Source organism: Dendrobates tinctorius, unplaced genomic scaffold (assembly GCF_039654945.1).
Source record: "Dendrobates tinctorius isolate UK_male_01 unplaced genomic scaffold, ASM3965494v1 ptg000165l, whole genome shotgun sequence".
NCBI classification, from domain to species: Eukaryota; Metazoa; Chordata; class Amphibia; order Anura; family Dendrobatidae; genus Dendrobates; species Dendrobates tinctorius.
This window is the reverse complement of record NW_027361832.1, coordinates 24915644-24937654: the sequence shown is the minus strand read 5'-3', so window position 1 is coordinate 24937654 and position 22011 is coordinate 24915644. Positions and strand designations below refer to the sequence as shown.

The 22011-nt window shown below is 43.0% G+C and overlaps 1 protein-coding gene across 1 annotated transcript; it reads right to left on the bottom strand.

Moving 5' to 3' along the window:
- Positions 1-1648: 1648 nt before the first annotated feature.
- LOC141053070 (aquaporin-4-like) lies at positions 1649-21809 on the bottom strand. The gene is made up of 4 exons (XM_073550388.1): positions 21422-21809; positions 19817-19981; positions 7477-7557; positions 1649-1996 (listed from the first exon to the last, which is right to left on the bottom strand). Exons 1-4 carry the CDS (start codon positions 21785-21787, stop codon positions 1808-1810), a joined length of 801 nt encoding a protein of 266 aa, XP_073406489.1. The 5' UTR covers positions 21788-21809; the 3' UTR covers positions 1649-1807.
- Between the last annotated feature and the right edge of the window lie 202 nt (positions 21810-22011).

The window sequence follows — 22011 nt, the reverse complement described above, 5'->3', positions numbered from 1 at the left end:
CTTTTTCTGGATATTCTTTGAAATACTCGGAGTAATTAATGAATCAGCCGAAAGCGCTCCTTGACAAACTGGAAATCTTTCTCTGCGCTCTCCCAATATGTAGTAGATGTAATAATAATAATAATAATAATAATAGTAATATTAGCAAATACTTCCATACTTCCAATTAAAAATGTAAAGAGAACAAACATAGCAAAGCTCAAAAAACGCGACTATAAGTCCAAAGTAAAGTCAATAATTTTTATTATTAAGACAAATCCAGATACAATTGGGGGGAAGTGGACAATAAAGTGCGAAAACCGCACACCGCATGGATAAAAAGGGGTTGCTGTACAATCAGAACCTATGCAGTAACAAGAAAAACATACATAAAGTTACTAAATTATCGCAAAGTGCATATAGTGCATGGCAATGTATGGCAATTAAGAATGCACCACCAAAAAGTATATATATATATATATATCTCTTATATGAGCTCCATCCATCAAGTAAACAGCTAAATACACAGGTCATTATCAGATAGCAGGTGATCATTCACCATGGTTAGACAGGTATATGACGCCTAAGAAGCATAGTAGTAAGAGAGGAAGCATAAATTACCTAATGAAATGGCGGGCAGAGGTTCCAGCAGTCAGCAATCCACCCCAACGATCGTTTCGGAGGGTTACTCTGATGAAGGAGTAACCCTCTGAAACGATCATAGGGGTGGATTGCTGACTGCTGGAACCTCTGCCCGCCATTTCATTAGGTAATTTATGCTTCCTCTCTTACTACTATGCTTCTTAGGTGTCATATACCTGTCTAACCATGGTGAATGATCACCTGCTATCTGATAATGACCTGTGTATTTAGCTGTTTACTTGATGGATGGAGCTCGTATAAGATATATATATATATATACTTTTTGGCGGTGCATTCTTAATTGCCATACATTGCCATGCACTATATGCACTTTGCGATAATTTAGTAACTTTATGTATGTTTTTCTTGTTACTGCATAGGTTCTGATTGTACAGCAACCCCTTTTTATCCATGCGGTGTGCGGTTTTCGCACTTTATTGTCCACTTCCCCCCATTTGTATCTGGATTTGTCTTAATAATAAAAATTATTGACTTTACTTTGGACTTATAGGCGCTTTTTTGGAGCTTTGCTCAGTTTGTTCTCTTGGCAGATTGCGATTGTCCTTATTGTCCATCTATTTGTGTCTGCTATTGAATTATTATGCTGATTTCCTGATATTTAAAATGCAGATACTTGTCAAAGGTATTTTTATTCAATTAGTAATGTAGTATAGTTCTTCTGATTTGCTACATTGCTTATCTCACGTGCAGGCATTGCAGTAGCTTAGGGATCCATGGTTATGACCACTGGCAACTAGCTGTCACTATATGAGTTGCCATAACCATGGATGCCTGAGTTACTACAATGCCCTGAACATAGGGTAAGCAACATATCTTATCAGAAGAACTATACTACATTTCTAATTGGAGGTATTTGCTATTATTATTATTATTCTTATTATTATTATTATTACGCCTACTACATATTGGGGTAGGATCTTGGAGATGGGAATACCCATTTAATTCATTCTGCAGGTTACATATTTTTGATGAATATTAAAATGTAGCATACAATAGAAAACTCTCATTAATATCAGTAGGACTGTAATAAACATGTATGTGTTAACATATAACATATCCAGAATAAATAACCAGCGGCATCTCATGAATTCTTTCTTACACCGCCACTTCTGACCTCTGTCATTCTATAATATACATACACACAAGCATGACATGTCGGATAATATTATGCCGTCGTCTCCAGTTTGTTATATTCTCCTCCTGGTCTCACTGTCAGCTGCACAGATTCGTCTTCATTCGGGGCTCTCCTGAAACTAGCCTGCATCCGGAGTTTAAGTTCAGGGTCTGGACAGAATAAGTATTCATAGATAAAACTGGCAAGAATGCTGCCCATCAATGGACCCACCCAGTAGATCTGTGGGGAAATTAACACATTGGTCAACAAAAAGACTTCACGGCTCAGTCACTAATCCAGGTGACACCTAATGAAGTTACATACAGAACTGTAGGATGTGGTGGTGGCTTGTCCATACAGGCGGCTTTACCTGGTACTACAGCCTGTTCTATTCTATTGGAGCGGAGCCACAAAAAACATAGTATGGACGAGCCACTGTGGCTAAGCAATGTAGGGGACGCAGCTCTTGTGGGGTCACCGCAGTCCAATTGTGCTGATCAGCAGAGAACCAAAGATGGATACTTTAAGATTGGTCATCAAAACTATAATCCTGCAAAAGCCTTTTATGCTGCCAGATGTACAAGCAGCGTGTATGAGACACTGGCTGTATGACTTCAGACATATATGTTAAAAGGAGATATCTCACCGAGGCAACTGCCTGCCTCTTGTACCCAGCGTCGGTCATTGACCGCTCCTGCCAGAAATTCAGCTGCTCCCTGTCAACAGAGCAGCAGTTTCTCCTCCTGTTGACAGGGCAGAAATACTGTTGTGGTTGTGTTGTGGTAAGCACCATACTGTATGGGGGCTGGGTGAAGACCAACATTCTGTATAGGGGACTGTGAGGGACCATCATACTATATCGGGGGCTGCGGGGGACCATCATAGTATATGGAGGGCTACGAAGGATCATCATGCTATATGGGGGGATGTTGGGAGACCATCATAGTATATGCAGGGCTGCGAGAGACTATCATGCTATATGGGGGGATGTTTAGGAACCATTATATTGTACAGGGTCTGTTGGTGACCAAATAATCTATGGAGTGCTGTAGTAACCATTATACTATATGTGGGCTGTGTGGGAACCATCATATAGTATGGGGCGCTGTGTGGGAACCATCATATAGTATGGGGCGCTGTGTGGGAACCATCATATAGTATGGGGCGCTGTGTGGGAACCATCATATAGTATGGGGAGCTGTGTGAGGACCATCAGACTATATGGGGAGCTACAAGCAACAATCATACTTTATTGAGGGCAATAGGGAACCATCATGCTGTATGTGGTTCTGTGATGGAGCATCATACTATATAGGGGCTGTGGGGGACCATCATACTAAATGGTGGCTGATGGACCATCATGCTATACGAATGGTTTTTGAGGGACCTTCATACTATATGGGGGTCTGTTAGTGGACCATAATACTGTATGAGGTCTGTGGTGGACCATGATACTGTATGGGACTCTGTGGAGATCCATCATACTATACGGGGTCTGTAGGGGACCAATCACGCTGTGTGGTGGGCTTTGGGGTACCAATCATACTATACGGGGGACGGTGGGGTACGATCATATTGTATGGGATGTTGTCGTGACTTACTGTATAGGGGCTGCAGAGCATCATACTTTCTGTGGTCTGGGGTGCCATCTTTTTGTGTAGGAGCATTTTGGAGGTATTTATTAAAGGAGACACTGAGGAAGTATTATTTATTGTTATTATTTTAAATGAGGTACAGGGGAAATTATTGTTATAAAGCAGCACAGGGGTACATTATTTATATTGTTATGGTACAGTATAACTACAGGGGCACAGGGGACCATTACTACTTCGAGGAAGTACAGAGGAAGCATTATTACTGTTTAGGGACACAACGGGGCACTGTTATTGTGCGAGGCACAGCAGGAGAGTGCTATTACTGTAGTCATAGAATCATAGAATCATAGAATCGTAGAGTTGGAAGGGACCTCCTGGGCCATCTGGTCCAACCCCCTGCTCAAAGCAGGATTCGCTAAATCATCTCAGTCAGATGTCTGTCCAGCCTCTGTTTGAAGACTTCCATTGAAGGAGAACTCACCACTTCTCGTGGCAGCCTGTTCCACTCATTGATCACTCTAACTGTCAAAAAGTTTTTTCTAATATCTAATCTGTGTCTCTTCCCATTCAGTTTCATCCCATTGCTTCTAGTCTTTCCTTGTGCAAATGAGAATAAAGTTGATCCTTCTACAATGTGACAGCCCTTTAGATATTTGTAGACAGCTATTAAGTCTCCTCTCAGTCTTCTCTTTTGCAAACTAAACATTCCCAAATCCTGCAACCTTTCCTCATAAGACAGGGTTTGCAGACCGGTCACCATTCTGGTTGCTCTTTTCTGAACTTGCTCCAGTTTGTTGATGTCTTTTTTAAAATGTGGTGCCCAAAACTGGACACAATATTCCAGATGAGGTCTGACCAAAGAGGAGTAGAGGGAAATAATGACTTCACATGATCTAGACTGTATGCTTCTGTTAATACATCCTAGAATTGCATTTGCCTTTTTTGCTGCTGCATCACACTGTTGACTCATATTCAGTCTGTGATCTATTAGTATACCCAAGTCTTTTTCACATGTGCTGTCACTTAGCCCTATTCCTCCCATTCTATATATGCTTTTTTCATTTTTATTGCCCAGATGTAGTACTTTGCATTTCTCCCTGTTAAAAACCATTCTGTTAGTTGCTGCCCACTTCTCCAGTTTATTTAAATCTTTTTGAATCCTCTCTCTCTCTTCTCTAGTATTAGCTATCCCTCCTAGCTTTGTGTCATCAGCAAATTTAATCAGTTTACCCTCAATTCCTTCATCTAAATCGTTGATAAAGATGTTGAACAATACAGGGCCCAGGACAGAGCCCTGTGGTACCCCACTTGAGACATTCTTCCAACTGGATGTGCAGCCATTTACGACCACTCTTTGGGTCCGATCACTAAGCCAGTTATGAATCCACCTAACAGTTGCCTTGTCCATTCCATACTTAGTCATTTTTTCAATAAGGATTGTATGAGAGACTTTGTCAAATGCTTTGCTAAAGTCAAGATATACTATATCTACAGCATTTCCTTGATCCACCCAATCAGTGATACCGTCATAGAAGGAAATTAAGTTAGTCTGACATGACTTATTAGTTACAAACCCATGCTGACTCTGTTTAATCACTTCATTCTTATCCAGGTATTGACATACATGTTGTTTAATAATTTGTTCAAAGATCTTTCCTGGTATAGAAGTCAGACTCACCGGCCTATAGTTGCCTGGGTCCACCTTCGGCACAGATGGGGTATTATTACTGTCTAGAGCACTATAAGGTTTGTGTAAAGGGGGAAAATGTGAGGAGGGTCTTGCAAAAACAGTATCCAAAGATGTGTGTGTGTTACCGTATACACTCATTTATAAGTTGAGTTTTTCAGCACATTTTTTTGTGCTGAAAATGGTCCCGTTGGCTTATACACAAGTCAATTGTCCCACAAAGACAATGGGGGAGGGGGAGTGGTGGAGCAGCAGGTGACAGAGGCAGGAGCTGGCAGCTAAAACCTGTGCCGCTGCTAAAGAGAAATAAATATTCATTTCTCTTATAGCGCGCACAGTGACAGCCACAGGCACCAGCTTCCAGCACATATCCTACTTACCTTCCTGCGCGGCCTCGCTGCATCTCGTTCCAGTGCCAGCAACTCTTCTGGCCGAGCGATCACGTGGCCCCGCTCATTAAGGTAATGATTACACACGCCTCTCCACTCCCATAGGTGTAAAGTGAATATTTATTACCTTAATGAGCAGGGTCACGTGATCGCTCGGCAGGAAGAGCTGCTGGCGCCGTAACAAGATGCATCGAGGGTGCGCAGGCAAGGTAAGTAGGACATTTTTTTTCCTAGGAACCATGCATACAAGGATAGGCAGGGCCAGTGTTAGGGGCAGGCAGACCAGGCAGCTGGCTAGGGCCCCCGCTCCCCCAGCTAGCGGCACATCACTCAGCCGCTATGGGGCCCCTGTGAGAAAGGGGGGCCCCCCTGCCCCCAGCGCCGACTCGCCCCACCACCGCCACCACCTGCTCTCAGCGCCGACTCCCCCCGCCGTCGCCGCATTGAACGCAGATCAAACGCAGATCAAAGCAATGATGGAGGAGAGAGCGTCAGCTGACGCTCCCTCTCCCATCATTCCCCACTCTGCCTCTCACAGACTGACACACAATGGGTGCGTGATGACGTCATCGCACACTCACTGTGTGCCAGGCAGTGCAGGAGACAGGAGCCAAGAGCAGCACGGGCAAGAGAAGGTGAGGAGTGTGTTTTTTTTGCTTTTTTTTAATAGATCGTTGTGTGTGCTGGACTGTGGGGCCATTCTTGGTGTGGGGGAGGGGTTATATGCTATGTGGCCTGGGCTATATACCATGTGTGGCTGGGCTATATACCATATGGTGCTGGGCTATATATACCATGTGTGACTGGGCAATATATACCATGTGGTGCTGGGCTATATACCATGTGTGGCTGGGCTATATACAATGAGGTGCTGGGCTATATACCATGTGGTGCTTGGCTATATATACCATGTGGTGCTGAGATATATATACCATGTGTGGCTGGGCTATATATACACCATGTGGTGCTGGGCTATATACCATGTGTGGCTGGGCTATATACCATATGTGGCTGGGCTATATACCATGTGGTGCTGTGCTATATATACCATGTGTGGCTGGGCTATATACCACGTGGTGCTGGGCTATATACACCATGTGTGGCTGGGCTATATACCATGTGTGGCTGGGCTATATACCATGTGGTGCTGGGCTATATATACCATGTGTGGCTGGGCTATATACCACGTGGTGCTGGGCTATATACACCATGTGTGGCTGGGCTATATACCATGTGTGGCTGGGCTATATACCATGTGGTGCTGGGCTATATATACCATGTTTGGATGGGCTATATACCATGTTCTGCTGGGCTGTATATCTTGTGGTGCTGGGCTATATACCATTTGGTGCTGGGCTATATACTATGCGGTTATATACCATGGGGGGTACATTTTACATTATATTCTATGGGGGAGGCTGTGTTATATAAAATGGGGGCTACATTATGTTCTATGGGGAGGTGGGCTGTATTATATTCTATTTGGAGCTACATTATATTCTATGGGGGGCTGTATTATATTTATTATATTCTATGGGGGGTGATTGCATCATGCTCTATGTGGGGGCTACATTACACTATATGGGGAGGCTACATTGTATTCTATGGGGGGCTGCATTATATTCTATGGGGGGCTAGATTATATTTTATGGGGGATTCATTGTACTTTATGAGGGGGCTACATTATATTCTATGGGGGCTGCATTATTGTTTCAATTCAATTAGTGTTTAATCATCGGGAGATTATCACTACAGGACAACTGACCTCATGCTTCCTAGTCCAATAAATTATTTTGGTGGTGGATGGGTAGGAGCTACACAGATCAACAACTGAGCTCTGCTAGATGGGCAGCAGAGAAAACAGTGATTCTATCATAACTGCTGCATTGAGTAAACTAAGTGACACATCATTGGAATCAGGATCTCTGGCCCTACCTCATGCTGCTGTTAGACTACATAGCAATAACCTGCTGACAGATTCCATTTAAAAATGTTTACATTTCCAAGACTGTTAGGAGATAAACCTAAAAAGACAGAATGTCAACTCACCCAGTGATTATCCCACTTGGCAAACACAATACTGGTTGCGAGCGATCTGGCTGGGTTCATGCTGGCTCCTGTGTATGGAATCTGATGAAGACAATAGGATGAGAATAATGTATCTGTATATAATGTGATTTATCAAGTGAAACAGCGTGTACACTACTGATGTTCTTACTGCAACCAAACACTCGCCAAAACTCCTTTTGAGCTGCTGCTTGTAGATGTCATAAAACAATAGATTTTTTCCAGATAGTATTTCTAGTAAAGTTTGGACATGAGTGCCGTGTGCAGCAATATTATATGCAGAATTATCACAAAGCATTTGTTAATTCCCATTTCTATATATGTGAATTCAGAGTAAGATCCTGTTCACATCAGGCTATTGCCCATTTTTTTACATACCTCAAGAAAAACAATATATCCCACTATATATAAATATACAGTCATATGTAAAAGTTTGGGCACCCCTATTAATGTTAACCTTTTTTCTTTATAACAATTTTGGTTTTTGCAACAGCTATTTCAGTTTCATATATCTAATAACTGATGGACTCAGTTATATTTCTGGATTCAAATGAGGTTTATTGTACTAACAGAAAATGTGCAATCTGCATTTAAACAAAATTTGACCGGTGCAAAAGTATGGCACCCTTATCATTTTCTTGATTTGAACACTCCTAACTACTTTTTACTGACTTCCTGAAGCACTAAATTGGTTTTGTAACCTCATTGAGCTTTGAACTTCATAGCCAGATTGCACATTTTCTGTTAGTACAATAAACCTCATTTGAATCCAGAAATATAACTGAGTCCATCAGTTATTAGATATATGAAACTGAAATAGCTGTTGCAAAAACCAAAATTGTTATAAAGAAAAAAGGTTAACATTAATAGGGGTGCCCAAACTTTAACATATGACTGTAGGTATAGTGCCTTGCAAAAGTATTCGGCTCCCTGGAACTTTTCAACCTTTTCCCACATATCATGCTTCAAATATAAAGATACCAAGTGTAAATTTTTGGTGAAGAATCAACAACAAGTGGAACATAATTGTGAAGCTGAACGAAAGTTATTGGATATTTTAAAATTTTGTGGAAAGTCAAAAACTGAAAAGTATTGTGAGGAAAGAGGGAGACACAAGTGCAATATAGGGTCTTATCCCACAAATAAAGTAAGCGGTTTGACAGAAAACTGCTCACCTGGTAGTAGGTATTCAAAGCATGTATAGATAAGGGCTGCTGCAGATCCACAAGTCGGTCACTGACTATCTGAAACAGAACTCTGCAAAAGAATACGTGGATTTCGTCTGCGCTGCCCAAATGATGAAATTCCAGAAGGTTAATAAAGTTTGACAGTGGTTTATTCTACGCGTTTCAAGGTTTTTTGCAACCTCTTCTTCAGGAAATACCAGGTGGAATTTCATCATTTGGGCAGCGTGGATGAAATCCACGTATTCCTTTGCAGAAAAACTGAGAAGTGGGACATGCAATATTTTTCGGCCCCTTTAACTTACGGTAATACTTTGTTGCGCCACCTTTTGCTGCAATTACAGCTGCAAGTCACTTGGGGTATGTCTCTATCAGTTTTGTACATCGAGAGACTGAAATTCTTGCCCATTCTTCCTTGGCAATCAGCTCGAGCTCAGTGAGGTTTGATGGAGATCGTTTGTGAACAGCAGTTTTCAGCTCTTTCCACAGATTCTCGATTGGATTCAGGTCTGGACTTTGACTTGGCCATTCTAACACCTGGATACGTTTATTTGTGAACCTTTCCATTGTAGATTTTGCTTTATGTTTGGGATCATTGTCTTGTTGGAAGACAAATCTCCATCTCAGTCTCAGGTCTTTTGCAGACTCCAACATGTTTTCTTTAAGAAAGAAACCACTGGAGCCATAGGCGGAGGAGGACATGACTTGGGGATGGGTGGACCTTTACTCCTGCAGCTTTTTTGGTGTAGTGGTATAGATTTTTAAGCACGAGGGATGTTGCTATAAGAGTAAGAAGCCCAGTATGTCTGTGCCTGGGGGGTTACTGTGAGGAGGGTGGGGCTTATATAGAGCAGGAAATCTGTCTCTCTCCCTCTTTCATGCACAGGATGAACAGGAGGAAGCATTTCCCGCCCACCCGCCCTGTTTATAATCATTGTCCTAAAACGTTTTAATTATTGCTTGTATGATGAATGCTTTATTGTATTTTTGAACTTACCATTGTATATTTTGTTCCAGGTTCAATTTTATCATGGCTATAAAGAGTTAACGGCATTAACCTTCTAAGCCCAAGGGAAGGGCAATCCTTCAGCCATGGTTCCCTAGAGGTTTCCTCCACAGGGGGTTTTTCCTCTCCTGAGTGCTGTAGGATGACTCTTTGTGAGTCGGAGGTTTGCCAAGCTAGTCCCCTTAATGCTTTTGCAGGGACTTCTAGTTTATAAGTTTACTAAAGTGATTTATAAAAAAAAAAAAAAAAAAAAAAAGGTGTCAAATGTGAATTTATAACCCGTCACAGCTTTGCGGTTTAGGAGTCAGGTGGAAGTTGCAGGCAAGTTAAGGGGGACTCATTTTAACTAATAGAGGATGTAAAACCTCATGGTGGTGAACAGGCTCGGCTTTGGTGGCCAGCCTCAAGGACGTTGTAATGGTAACGTCAATCAGGGGCGGGCACAGTGGTTAAGCACAGGAGTGAGGATAATAGGGTCATTGGTGCCCTGAAAGTTTACTGGCTCTGCTTGAATGGCAAGCCAGTGCGTGCCGCCCCCTTTATGGCTGTCTGGCCTGGTTCTGTATGTCAGACAGCTGGGGATATCACAGTACTTGTGAATCCCAATGTACTAGCACTTCACCTGACTCCTACTGTGATTGTTTTTAATCCTGTGATTTAAATAAAGCTGTGGCCATTTTGACAACCAAAAAAATGTGTTGTGTATTTATTCTAGTGCCTAAGTTTACTGTAGTTATGGTGGTTTTAAGATGGAGTGGGGGTCCGTCCCATATCCATAAGTCATGATCCTGTATTTGGCTCCATCCATTTTCTCATCAATTTTAACCATCTTCCCTTTCCCTGCTGAAGAAAAGCAGACCCAAACCATGATGCTGCCACCACCATGTTTGACGGTGTGTTCAGGGTGATGAGTTGTGTTGCCTTTCCGCCAAACATATCGTTTGGCATTGTTGCCAAAAAGTTCGATTTTGGTTTCGTCTGACCAGAGCACCTTCTTCCACATGTTTGATGTGTCTCCCAGGTGGTTTGTTGCAAACTTTAAAGGACACTTTTCATGGATATCTTTGAGAAATGGCTTTCTTCTTGCCACTCTTCCATAAAGGCCAGATTTGTGCAGTGTACAACTGATTGTTGTCATAGGGACAGACTGTCCCACCTCAGCTGTAGATCTCTGCATTTCATCCAGAGTGATCATGGGCCTCTTGGCTACATCTCTGATCAGTCTTTTCATTGTTTGAGATGAAAGTTTAGAGGGACGGCCGGGTCTTGGTAGATTTGCAGTGGTATGATACTACTTCCATTTCAATAAATTGCTTGCACAGTGCTCCTTGGGATGTATAAAGTTTTGGAAATCATTTTGTATCCAAATCCGGCTTTAAACTTCTCCACAACAGTATCACGTCTCTGTGCTTCAAACAGAACCCTGAGACTATCACATAGCAGGTGCATTTATACGGAGACTAGATTACACACAGTCGGATAATATTTATCATCATTAGTCATTTAGGACAACACTGGATCATTCAGAGATCCACAATGAACTTCTGGAGTGAGTTTGCTGCACTGAAAGTAAAGGGGATGAATAATATTGCAAGCCCCACTTTTCAGTTTTTGACTTTCCACAAAAATGTAAAATAACCAATAGATTTCCTTCAACTTCAGAATTGTGTTCCACTTGTTGATTCTTCACCAAAAACTTACATTTGGTATCTTTATGTTTGAAGCATGATATTTGGGAAAAGCTTGAAAAGTTTCAGGGGGCCGAATACTTTCGCAATCACTGTATAAACGTGCTGTGGAATACAGATGTTATCTTCCTTATATTTTCTAGAATTTGTTTAGAAATTACCATTTTCTCATAAAAATAATTTGATATAATATTGCATTATACTAGCAACCTTCCTTTTTTTCGTCCATGGGCTGCTTCAAATTGCAACCATTGGGTGGTCAGATAGGCCCCTATTCAGCAAAGTCTTCACGCAAGAATTCTAACATAAAACACTTTGAAAAGTTGCAAATTTTTTTCAAAACTCAAAGTTGCAGCAAAAATTGCAACTTGTGGCATTTTTATGCAACACCACGCCGAAGAGATGGGGAGGACCTGTGGCAGGACAGAGGATGGCAATATCTGCCTCACAAAATAATTAAAACTGGCGGTGTACATAACACCAGAAGTGTTACTTGACAGGAGTAACATTTCTGGCTAGACACCCTGAGAACATGTGCAATCTCATTAAGGGGTGTGCGCCTCATAATGAATTGAGCTTATCATATGCCTGCAAGTGTAATTAAGAATGGCATACTTGGCCAAGAAACTCCCCAGATCTCAAATGGGAAGTCATCAGATGGCCAGGGTCTAAGGATCACTAACATAGTAACATAGTTAGTAAGGCCTCTTTCACACATCAGTTTTTTGCCGTCAGGCGCGATCCGGCTTTTTTTTGTAAAACCGGATCCGGCAAAATGCAATGCCGGATCCAGTTTTTCCCCATTGACTTGCATTAGCGCCGGATCGCATTGCGTTTCATCCGTTTTTTGCCGGATCCGGCTACTTGTCTCATTCCGGTGTCTGGAAAAAACGGCTACTGTAACGTTTTTTCTCTCCGGCGAAAAAGCCGGAAGCGCCAGATCCGGCGCTTCCAGCTTTTTGCTACAATGAAAGTCTATGGGCGCCGGAATGCGCCGGATCCAGAAAAAGACGGATCCAGCCACCGGATCCGTTTTTTTAAGTTCTGCGCATGCTCAGATCCAATTGGCCAGCCCCCAGGAAACAGATATAACCTGCTAGACGGATCCAGCAAAAAAACGGATCCGTTTCTACAGTTCTCCAAAATTTATGCCGGATCCGTTTTTTCTAAAAATAGCCGGATCCTGCCTGACGGCAAAAAACTGATGTGTGAAAGTAGCCTAAGGCCGAAAAAAGACATTAGTGGAACCGGTTGTTAAAAAAGCAGCCGGTTCCCCGAACCGGGGAGATTCAGAGCTGCGATCCGGTTCTGAGGACTATACAGGGGCCGGAGCTGCAGCCAGCACAGTGCGGGGATTGCCGCGTCACATCCACAGGGAGCACAGAGCTCACCTCCAGCCCAGCCCCAGGAGGCAAGAACCTGGAACTACAGCTACCGTATATCACCAAGGAGATGCGCCCCCATCCTGCAGCAAGTGCCCAGAGAGCGTGTGGTGCTGTGAGGACGCGGTCAGGCGCTCAGGTACACGTCGTGACGGAACACGCTGAGTCTGGGGGGGACAGTGGAGTCTCGGGGACAGAGAGGTCTGGAGGGGACAGAGAGGTCTGGGGGGAGAGAGAGAAGTCCGGAGGGGACAGAAGGGACAGAGGACTAGAGGGGTCAGATGAGTCCAGAGGGGACTGAGGAGTCTGAGGGAGAGAAAGGAGTCCAGAGAGGACTAGAGGGGACAGAGGAGTCTGGGGTGGACAGAGGAGTACAGAGGGGACACAGGAATCTGGGGTGGACAGAGGAGTACAGAGGGGACACAGAAGTCTGGGGTGGACAGAGGAGAACAGAGGAGTCTGGGCTGGGGTAGACACATGAGTTTGGGGTGGACAGAGGAGTACAGAGGGGACACAGGAGTTTGGGGTGGACAGAGGACACAGGAGTCTGGGGTGGACAGAGGAGTACAAAGGGGACAGAGGAGTACAGAGGGGACACAGGAATTTGGGATGGACTTAGGAGACAGAGGAGTCTGGGGTGGACAGAGGAGTCTGGGGTGGACAGAAGGGACAGAGGATCTGTGCCTGCCTATTGGGGACCTGTGCAGCACTGTACTGCCTATTGGGGACCTGTGCAGCACTGTGCTGTCTATTAGGGACCTGTGCTGCCTATTGGGGATGTGTGCTGCCTATAGGGAACAATGCTGCCTATTGGGGACCTGTGCTGCCTATTTTCGACCTGTGCTGCCTATTGAGGACCTGTGCTGCCTATAGGGACCTGTGCTGTCTATGAGGGACCTGTGCTGTGTATTGGGGACCTGTGCTGCCTATTAGGGACCTGTGCTGCCTATTAGGGACCAATGCTGCCTATTGGGGACCTGTGCTGCCTATTAGGGAACAATGCTGCCTTTTGGGGACCTGTGCTGCCTATTGGGGATCCGTGCTGCCTATAGGGGACAATGCTGCCTATTGGGGACCTGTGCCTGCCTATTGGGGAACAATGCTGCCTATTGGGGACCTGTGCCTGCCTATTGGGGACCTGTGCCTGCCTATTGGTGAACAATGCTGCCTACTGGGGACCTGTGCTGCCTATAGGGAACAATGCTGCCTATTGTGGACCTGTGCCTGCCTATTGGGGACCTGTGCCTGCCTATTGGGGAACAATGCTGCCTATTGTGGACCTGTGCTGTCTATTGGGGACCTGTGCTGCCTATTGTGGACCTGTGCTGCCTATAGGGAACAGCTCCTTGACTGCGCCCCTACTTGTATAAGTTTGAGGAAAAGGTGCGTGTAAATGAGTGTGGCTTAATAATGTGTGTGTCTTTAAATGGGTGTGGCTTAAAGTGGGTGTGGTTTTCCTGCAAACAAACACAGAACCTGTTGTTAAAAATTTGAATCCCACCACTGAGTTCAGCCTATAAAATTCTGTCAGAATAAATTCCCAGATCTGCGTCCTTCTTAAGAACCTAATAATAACTGTAAGATACAATATTGTTATGCTCCAGGAAGACATCCAGGCCTCTCTTGAACCCTTCGACTGAGTTCGCCATCATCACCTCCTCAGGCAGGGAATTCCAGATTCTCACTGCCCTGCCCTAACAGTAAAGAATCCTCTTCTATGTTGGTGGAAAAACCTTTTCTCCTCCAGACGCAGAGAATTCCCCCTTGTGACCGTCACCTACCTTGGTATAAACAGATCCTCGGAGAGATAGTTGTATTGTCCCCTTATATACTTATACATGGTTATTAGATCACCCCTCAGTCGTCTTTTTTCTAGACTAAATAATCCTAATTTTGCTAATCTCTCTGTGTATTGTAGTTCCCCCATCCCCTTTATTAATTTTGTTGCCCTCCTTTGTACCCGCTCTAGTTCCATTATATCCTTCCTGAGCACCGGTGCCCAAAACTGTACACAGTACTCCATGTGCGGTCTAACCAGAGATTTGTACAGAGGCAGTATAATGCTCTCATCATGTTTATCCAGACCTCTTTTAATGCACCCCATGATCCTGTTTGCCTTGGCAGCCACTGCCTGGCACTGGCTGCTCCAGGTAAGTTTATCATTAACTAGGATCCCCAAGTCCTTCTCCATGTCAGATTTACCCAGTGGTTTACTGTTCAGTGTGTAATGGTGATATTGATTCCTTCTTCCCATGTGTATAAGCTTACATTTATCATTGTTAAACTGCGTCTGCCACCTTTCGGCCTAAGTTTCCAACTTATCCAGATCCATCTGTAGCAGAATACTATCTTCTCTTGTATTGACTGCTTTACATAGTTTTGTATCATCTGCAAATATCGATATTTTACTGTGCAAACCTTCTACCAGATCGTTAATAAATATGTTGAAGAGAATAGGTCCCAACACCGACCCCTACGGTACCCCACTGGTCACAGCGACCCAGTTAGAGAATATACCATTTATAACCACCCTCTGCTTTCTATCACTAAACCAGTTACTTACCCATTTACACACATTTTCCCCCAGACCGAGCATTCTCATTTTGTGTACCAACCTCTTGTGTGGCACGGTATCAAATGCTTTGGAAAAATCAAGATATTCCACATCCAATAACTCACCTTGGTCCAGTCTATAGCTTACCTCTTCATAAAAACTGATTAGATTGGTTTGACAGGAGCGATTCCTCATAAACTACTGCAGCTGCTTTCCCCAACCTGAAAAGAAGCATCATCAGTGACTTCTGTTTCATGAACTAGACTTGTTCCTGGTCTTCTGAGCATGCTCCAATTGTCAATTCTGAAACATGCCCAGTATGAGATCCTAATCCCTGTGATATATTCATTGCTCACTGACAGTGCGCTCCCTTGCCCGCTCTAAATATAAGTGATGAGCCAGAAAGAGAGTGCACTGTCAGTGCACAATGAAAAGCAGAGAATGCGGTGAGCAAGGAGATGTTGAGATGTCGCATTTCAGGGTGGTGACGTCTTTTTTACGGGCTGGTCTCTGTTCTCATGTTCAATCCTGACAGTGAGGTCTCTTCCCGATAATCATTGATTTTTAGAGCTCAAGAGGGAGTGCAATGTCAGTGACCATTGAAAGGAGTATAGCGCAAGGAGTGCATACTGAGCATGTCGAGGTCGACGATCAGCATGTGCTCAGTAGACCAGGAACTAGCCCAGTATCTGAAATGAATGTCACTGATGATGCTTGGTTTCAGTGTGGGGAAAAGCAGCTGTAGCAGTGACCGCAGCCCTGGCCCATAGATGACATCCTGTTTGAATATACCACATGCAAAAGTGATTTCCTAACATAATGTCTTCAAAAGTTAAAAAAAAGCAGACAGTATTATTATTATTTATTTATATAGCGCCATTAATTCCATGGTGCTGTACATGAGAAGGGGGGTTACATACAAAATTATAGACATCGTTAACAGTAAACAAATTTACAATGACAGACTGGTACAGAGGGGAGGGGACCCCGTCCTTGTGGACTTACATTCGGAGAGATAGTGGAAGAGACAGAAGGTCGGGGGTGCAGCAGCTCTGGTGGTTTTGAGGCGGCAGCTCGGGTGGAGGTGAGACGGCAGAATGGTTATTGCAGGTTGTAAGCTTTCCTGAAAAGATGGGTTTTCAGGTTCCGTTTGAAGGATCCGAGGGTGGTGGATAATCGGACGTGTTGAGGCATGGAGTTCCAGAGGATAGGGGATATTCGGGAGAAATCTTGGAGGCGGTTGTATGAGGAACGAATAAGTGTGGAGGAGAGTAGGAGGTCTTAGGAGAATCGAAGATTATGTAAGGGAAGATATTGGGAGATTAGTTCAGAGATATAGGGAGGGGAAAGGTTGTGGATGGCTTTGTAGGTCAGTGTTAGTAGTTTGAACTGGATTCGTTGGTGAATTGGGAGCCAGTGGAGGGATTTGCAGAGGGGAGAGACAGGGGAGTAGCGAGGAGAGAGGTGGATTAGTCGGGCAGCAGAATTGAGGACAGACTGGAGTGGTGTAAGAGAGTTAGCACGGAGGCCACAGAGGAGAGTGCTGCAGTAGTCAAGGCGGGAGATGATGAGGGTATGTACAAGAGTTTTAGTAGATTGAGGGCTGAGGAAGGGACGGATTCTGGAAATATTTTTGAGTAAGTTAGAGAACAGAGGAATGGGTGGGAAATTATTAATTAAAGCAGTAGTGGACATACCATTGATGCAACCTGGGGCCCAAGAAGTAAGGGGCCCATTTCCACCTCTAGAGGTAGAAATTGTGCATCATTATGACATATTGACTGTAAAAGGCCCATATATTGTTCTTGCATGGAGCCCTGTGCTGTTTGTGTCCGACAATGAATTGAAACATATTTGAAAAGTCATTAGATTATGAAAATAAATAAATGGACCTTTAGTATGAAATTGACCTTTGGTTTCTGACCACCACGTTAATTATTTTGGACTGATAATCCTGCTTGGGTTAAGAAGAGTATCAGCTGAAAATAAGGTCAATGGAAAAATCACTTTCCTATACTGTCTGCTTTGTGTAACTGGTTACTGTAACACTAGAAGTATAAAAAAAAGTCTAAAATCAGACAAGACTGCTTATACAACAATGCAAAATGTATCTCCTGCCTACACTCGGGCTGGGCTGAGCCACTCATTTACCAGTCAGGTAATTGGATCAGGTAACATGAGTAAGCCATGTAATATGTCACTTGTCGGGATTCTATGTTTCTTCTGAACTTGTATCGATACTTGCAAAACTCAAAGCTTGCACTAATGGTTACTTAGTTTATGGTGCAAAAAACATGTATAACAATCATGAGATGGCGCGACGAAAGGAAAAATATCTTCAAATCTGTTACTGAATAGAGTTGGCTCCATTTTGATAAATTTGGACAAATTACATGAAATGGTTCAGGGCTTACTACTATCCACCAGCAGGCTATGTGCAGATATGTGACATATGGCCATGAGGCTGCCGAGTCCAGGATAGGAGACCTGTCACCTGCCTCCGGTTCAGACATCACAAACAGATGGTCGTGGCTGATGGTCGTGTGAAACTGGCATTGACACATTCGATTGTATTCTTAAATTCGGTCATGGGCCATCCAGAGGCTAAAATAAGAAGTCATATGGGCACTGATATTGGGATGTCTATTAGTGATTTTATTCTGCACCCCTCACATTGAGGTGCATGAGGACTCTACGTAGCTTCTTGCGCGTAGGTATTATATTTTTATTCTGTGTAGGAATTTGTCGGAATAATACAGGACTTGTCACTCAGCTGAGATATCCGTTTTAGTAAATACTTGCGTTGCTTATTAATGCCTTAAAGGGTTGTTCCACTACTTTAATATCGATGACCTATCCATGAGATGATACATAGCAGGTAATGGCACATGTCAGTCCGTAGATGAGTTGGTGCTGGAGTATTGTTCTAATCTGTAAATGTAGGTATATGCAAACTCGGCACTCAGAGGTATGGAGTGAAGAAAAGGGAATGTTTATTCATGCAATCAGAAAAATGTACCATATGTTTCAGCTCTGAATCTTAAATTGCGGTTGTCACATTCACTAAAGCAATTCACAGTTTTGTATCTAAAATCCCCATAGTAATCCACACCATTCTGATGAAGGTTCAGATTCAGGACCCAAAACCTTAATTTTTCTGTTATATTGGACCTTTACTGCATACCTCTGGGTGCCGAGTCTTCGTACACCTATTCATAAGATGAATCATCTATATCAGATGATTGGGAATATGATATCCGGCACGTTCATGATCAGCTGTTCTAAGTGCCGGCCAGATGTAAGCAGTTGTGGAGTTAAAGAGGTTGTCCGCTACTTTAACATTGATGACCTATCATTAAGGTAGGTCATAATGTCTGATTGTTGGGGGTGCGGTAGCTCTGCTGGTCAGCTTTTCTTGGTGTTCAAGCTGTTCTGCCTACTGATAGTGGTCGCGGCCGGGTTCTGAACATCCACCTCCTATTCAAATCAAAATGGATGTGGAGTACTTGGCCGCGGCCACTATCAATATACTGAGCAGCTCCGTAACTGAGCACTTCTGACTGCTGCCGGCACTGACAGCAGCTGATTGGCAGGGGTGCTGAGTGTCACACCCCCACCAATCAGACATAGATGACCTTTCCTATGGCTAGGTCATCAATGTTAAAGTATTGGAAAACCTCTTTAAACAGCAAAGCTTCATCAAGAGTTTAGTGGCCGCTGGTGGGTACAAATAGGAACAGATCTGTGATAACTGGCCACGGCATCTAGACAGTTGATCAAGCTGTGCTACTGAACTCCACAACTGCATGTATCTGGGAATCTGGGAAACATCTGATTGTGGGAGTGTCTGTGCCAACCTCCACCCATCTGCTATTAATGACCTGTCCTAAGGACAGGTCATCAATATCATTGTATTAAAACAGCCCTATAATGCACCTTGCTGTACATGAGCGTCCTGGAATTTCATTCCTAAAGGTGCAAAAATGACGGACATCCCAACAAACAAGAGGCCCCTTTACAAGTCAATAGTATTTGTTGCCGCTGAAATGACTTACATCATCGATCACGTGTAGCGTTGTGGTTTCTATTTTTAACAAAAATGATAATGTGAATAAAGCCTCATTAACAATTCCTTTTATTTCATAAAATATGTGTTATGAGGCACAATATTTCCAGCCGGTATTTTCTATTATAGTAGATTTTATATTAGACAGCTGTTCACCGAGTTTAGCTTAGTCAAGCAAGCATGTGTGCTCAACAGGGAGAAGGGAAAAAAATAATTCCCCTTTAGAAAAATGATAGGGCATGTTGAAAGACAACACACCTGATCCTTTTTTATCACTTCAAATGTCTGAGAAAGTCAATATACCGCCATACACATTAGCTGGTTGGCCACTCCATCTGACGTCAGTGAGTTCGGGCAACATTCATACATTGAGTATCACTGCCTTTAGACCAATATTATACCTTTCCCAATAAATCCATTATAATTGAAGTTGTACACTTACTGCAAACAGGTGTCCGATGGTAACAGATAAGCCAATGATGAGAGGAATGGGCACTTTGATATCGCTCCTTTTCTTATCACATGACGCAAAAATTGTGAAGACCAACTGGAATGATATGATTGTTTCCACCAGAAGGGCTTGTCCATGGGAAATAGTAGCATGGTCCTGTAATTGGAAAATCATGGTATATACATTGAATTATGAGCATAGCTATGGTTTCTATTAGGCTTGATATTAGGCTAGACCAGAATATACCGAACCATCCATATCTGCTTATTGATGGGACAATTCCATGTTCTACAATGGACAAGTCTACGTCCATAAAGATTGGACATGTAAACATCAGTTTAGGGATTTTATATAACTGGAATTCACAGATATCTAGACCACTAGTTAAAGGAGACATGTCCAAATAGTGCAATCAGCTATGATTGTGTGCTCCTACATAGATGGTAGGGCAGCACGGTGGCCTTGCAGCGCTGGGGTCCTGGGTTCGAATCCCACCAAGGACAACATCTGCAAGGAGTTTGTATGTTCTCCCCGTGTTTGCGTGGGTTTCCTCCGGGCACTCCGGTTTCCTCCCACATTCCAAAGACATACTGATAGGGAATTTAGATTGTGAGCCCCATCGGGGACAGTGATGATGATGTGTGCAAACTGTAAAGCGCTGCGGAATATGTTAGCGCTATATAAAAATAAAGATTATTATTTATTATTATTATTACTGTGTGGATTAGCACTCACCTTTGTGAGGTACATAAGCGTTGCCAGTGGGATTAATCTTCCAAGAACTTCCATTTTGCATAATTAGCTCCATCTCTAACACCAATAAATAGTTTATACAACATTTGTGATCATAATGGCAAAATGGGTTCTCCACTTATTTCTATATGCGTCTATGGAAAATAATGGAATGGACACAACTAATCCATCGGAAGAAGAGGGCTACTGGGGCTTTAAGATGTAGGGCCTGTACATTAGCATTGCTACAGGAGAAATCCAGAATTCAGTCTTGGCCACCATCGCTATCTTTCTTTCAGTACTAATGGGCCATAGGAAAAAAAAATGCAATTAACAATGTTGGATTTCCTCAAGATCAGAGAGATCTGACGATGTCAATTGTCATCAATTTTCTTTTTGTTGAGCACCAATAAAAAAAAATATTCATAAAAGGTGCAAAAAAAATCTTATAACTATAATTCCTAAAGGACATTTTTAACTGAGATTAAGAAAACAAAATATTATGGGATTGAAAAAAAAGGTTTGTTATTACTCAAGAAACAGCGCCACTGCTGTACATGGGCAGAGGGGTTGCAGATCAACCCTATTTACGTGCAGGAATTTCTGGGGAAAAGCAGACGTTTTTAAAAAATGTCATCCCTTTAACTTTCTCAATCTAGAGTTACATGTGATAGGTAGAAATCCCGTAGATAGATAGATAGACAGATAGATAGATAGATGCATTGCTAGGTTTAGATACTTAAACTGATCATGCAGTCCTCACTCTTTCCCTTAGTTTTCCTTAGTCATCAAAAAATAAAAATTAGGTAACATCCTCTGTAATTACAAATTATGTTCAGAGAATTCGAGGATGATCACAATTACCTTGGTGATTCCAACCGGCCATTTATCTTGTGGTGTAATGAGAGCTATCACTCCAGCACCAGAAATAGCGGCCACACATTGGACAACGATGTAAAAAATTCCTTTGGCCACTGATATTTTTCTGGTACATATCATAGCCACTGCCACGGCAGGGTTCAAGAAAGCTTCACATATGTGTCCAAAGCAATGAATCAATATAGCAATGCTGAGTCCAAAGCAGAAAGCGATATGAGTATCACTAGGTCCAGGTTCATTCAACCCTGCAGTTGAACCTAAGCTTATGACCAAAAAAAGGAAAACAGCCAGAAATTCTCCAGCCATGGAGGTCCAAAACTGTCTTGTCCATATTCCTTTGAAGGCCGTCATCTTTCAGCCACGATGCTTAGAAGACACACTCTGGTGAGTAAGTGAATAAAACTGTAGGTAGGGGGCTTGGGTTTTGTAGAAGAGCAGTGAAACAGGTAGAACAAGTAGTGACGTGTTGTTGATACAGCCCCTTCCCTTTACAGCAGAAATGTCTTGCAAAGAAATGCCATTTTTTTTTTGTCTATAGCCTTAAGGAATTTACTGCGATCCTTCAAGAAAAGACT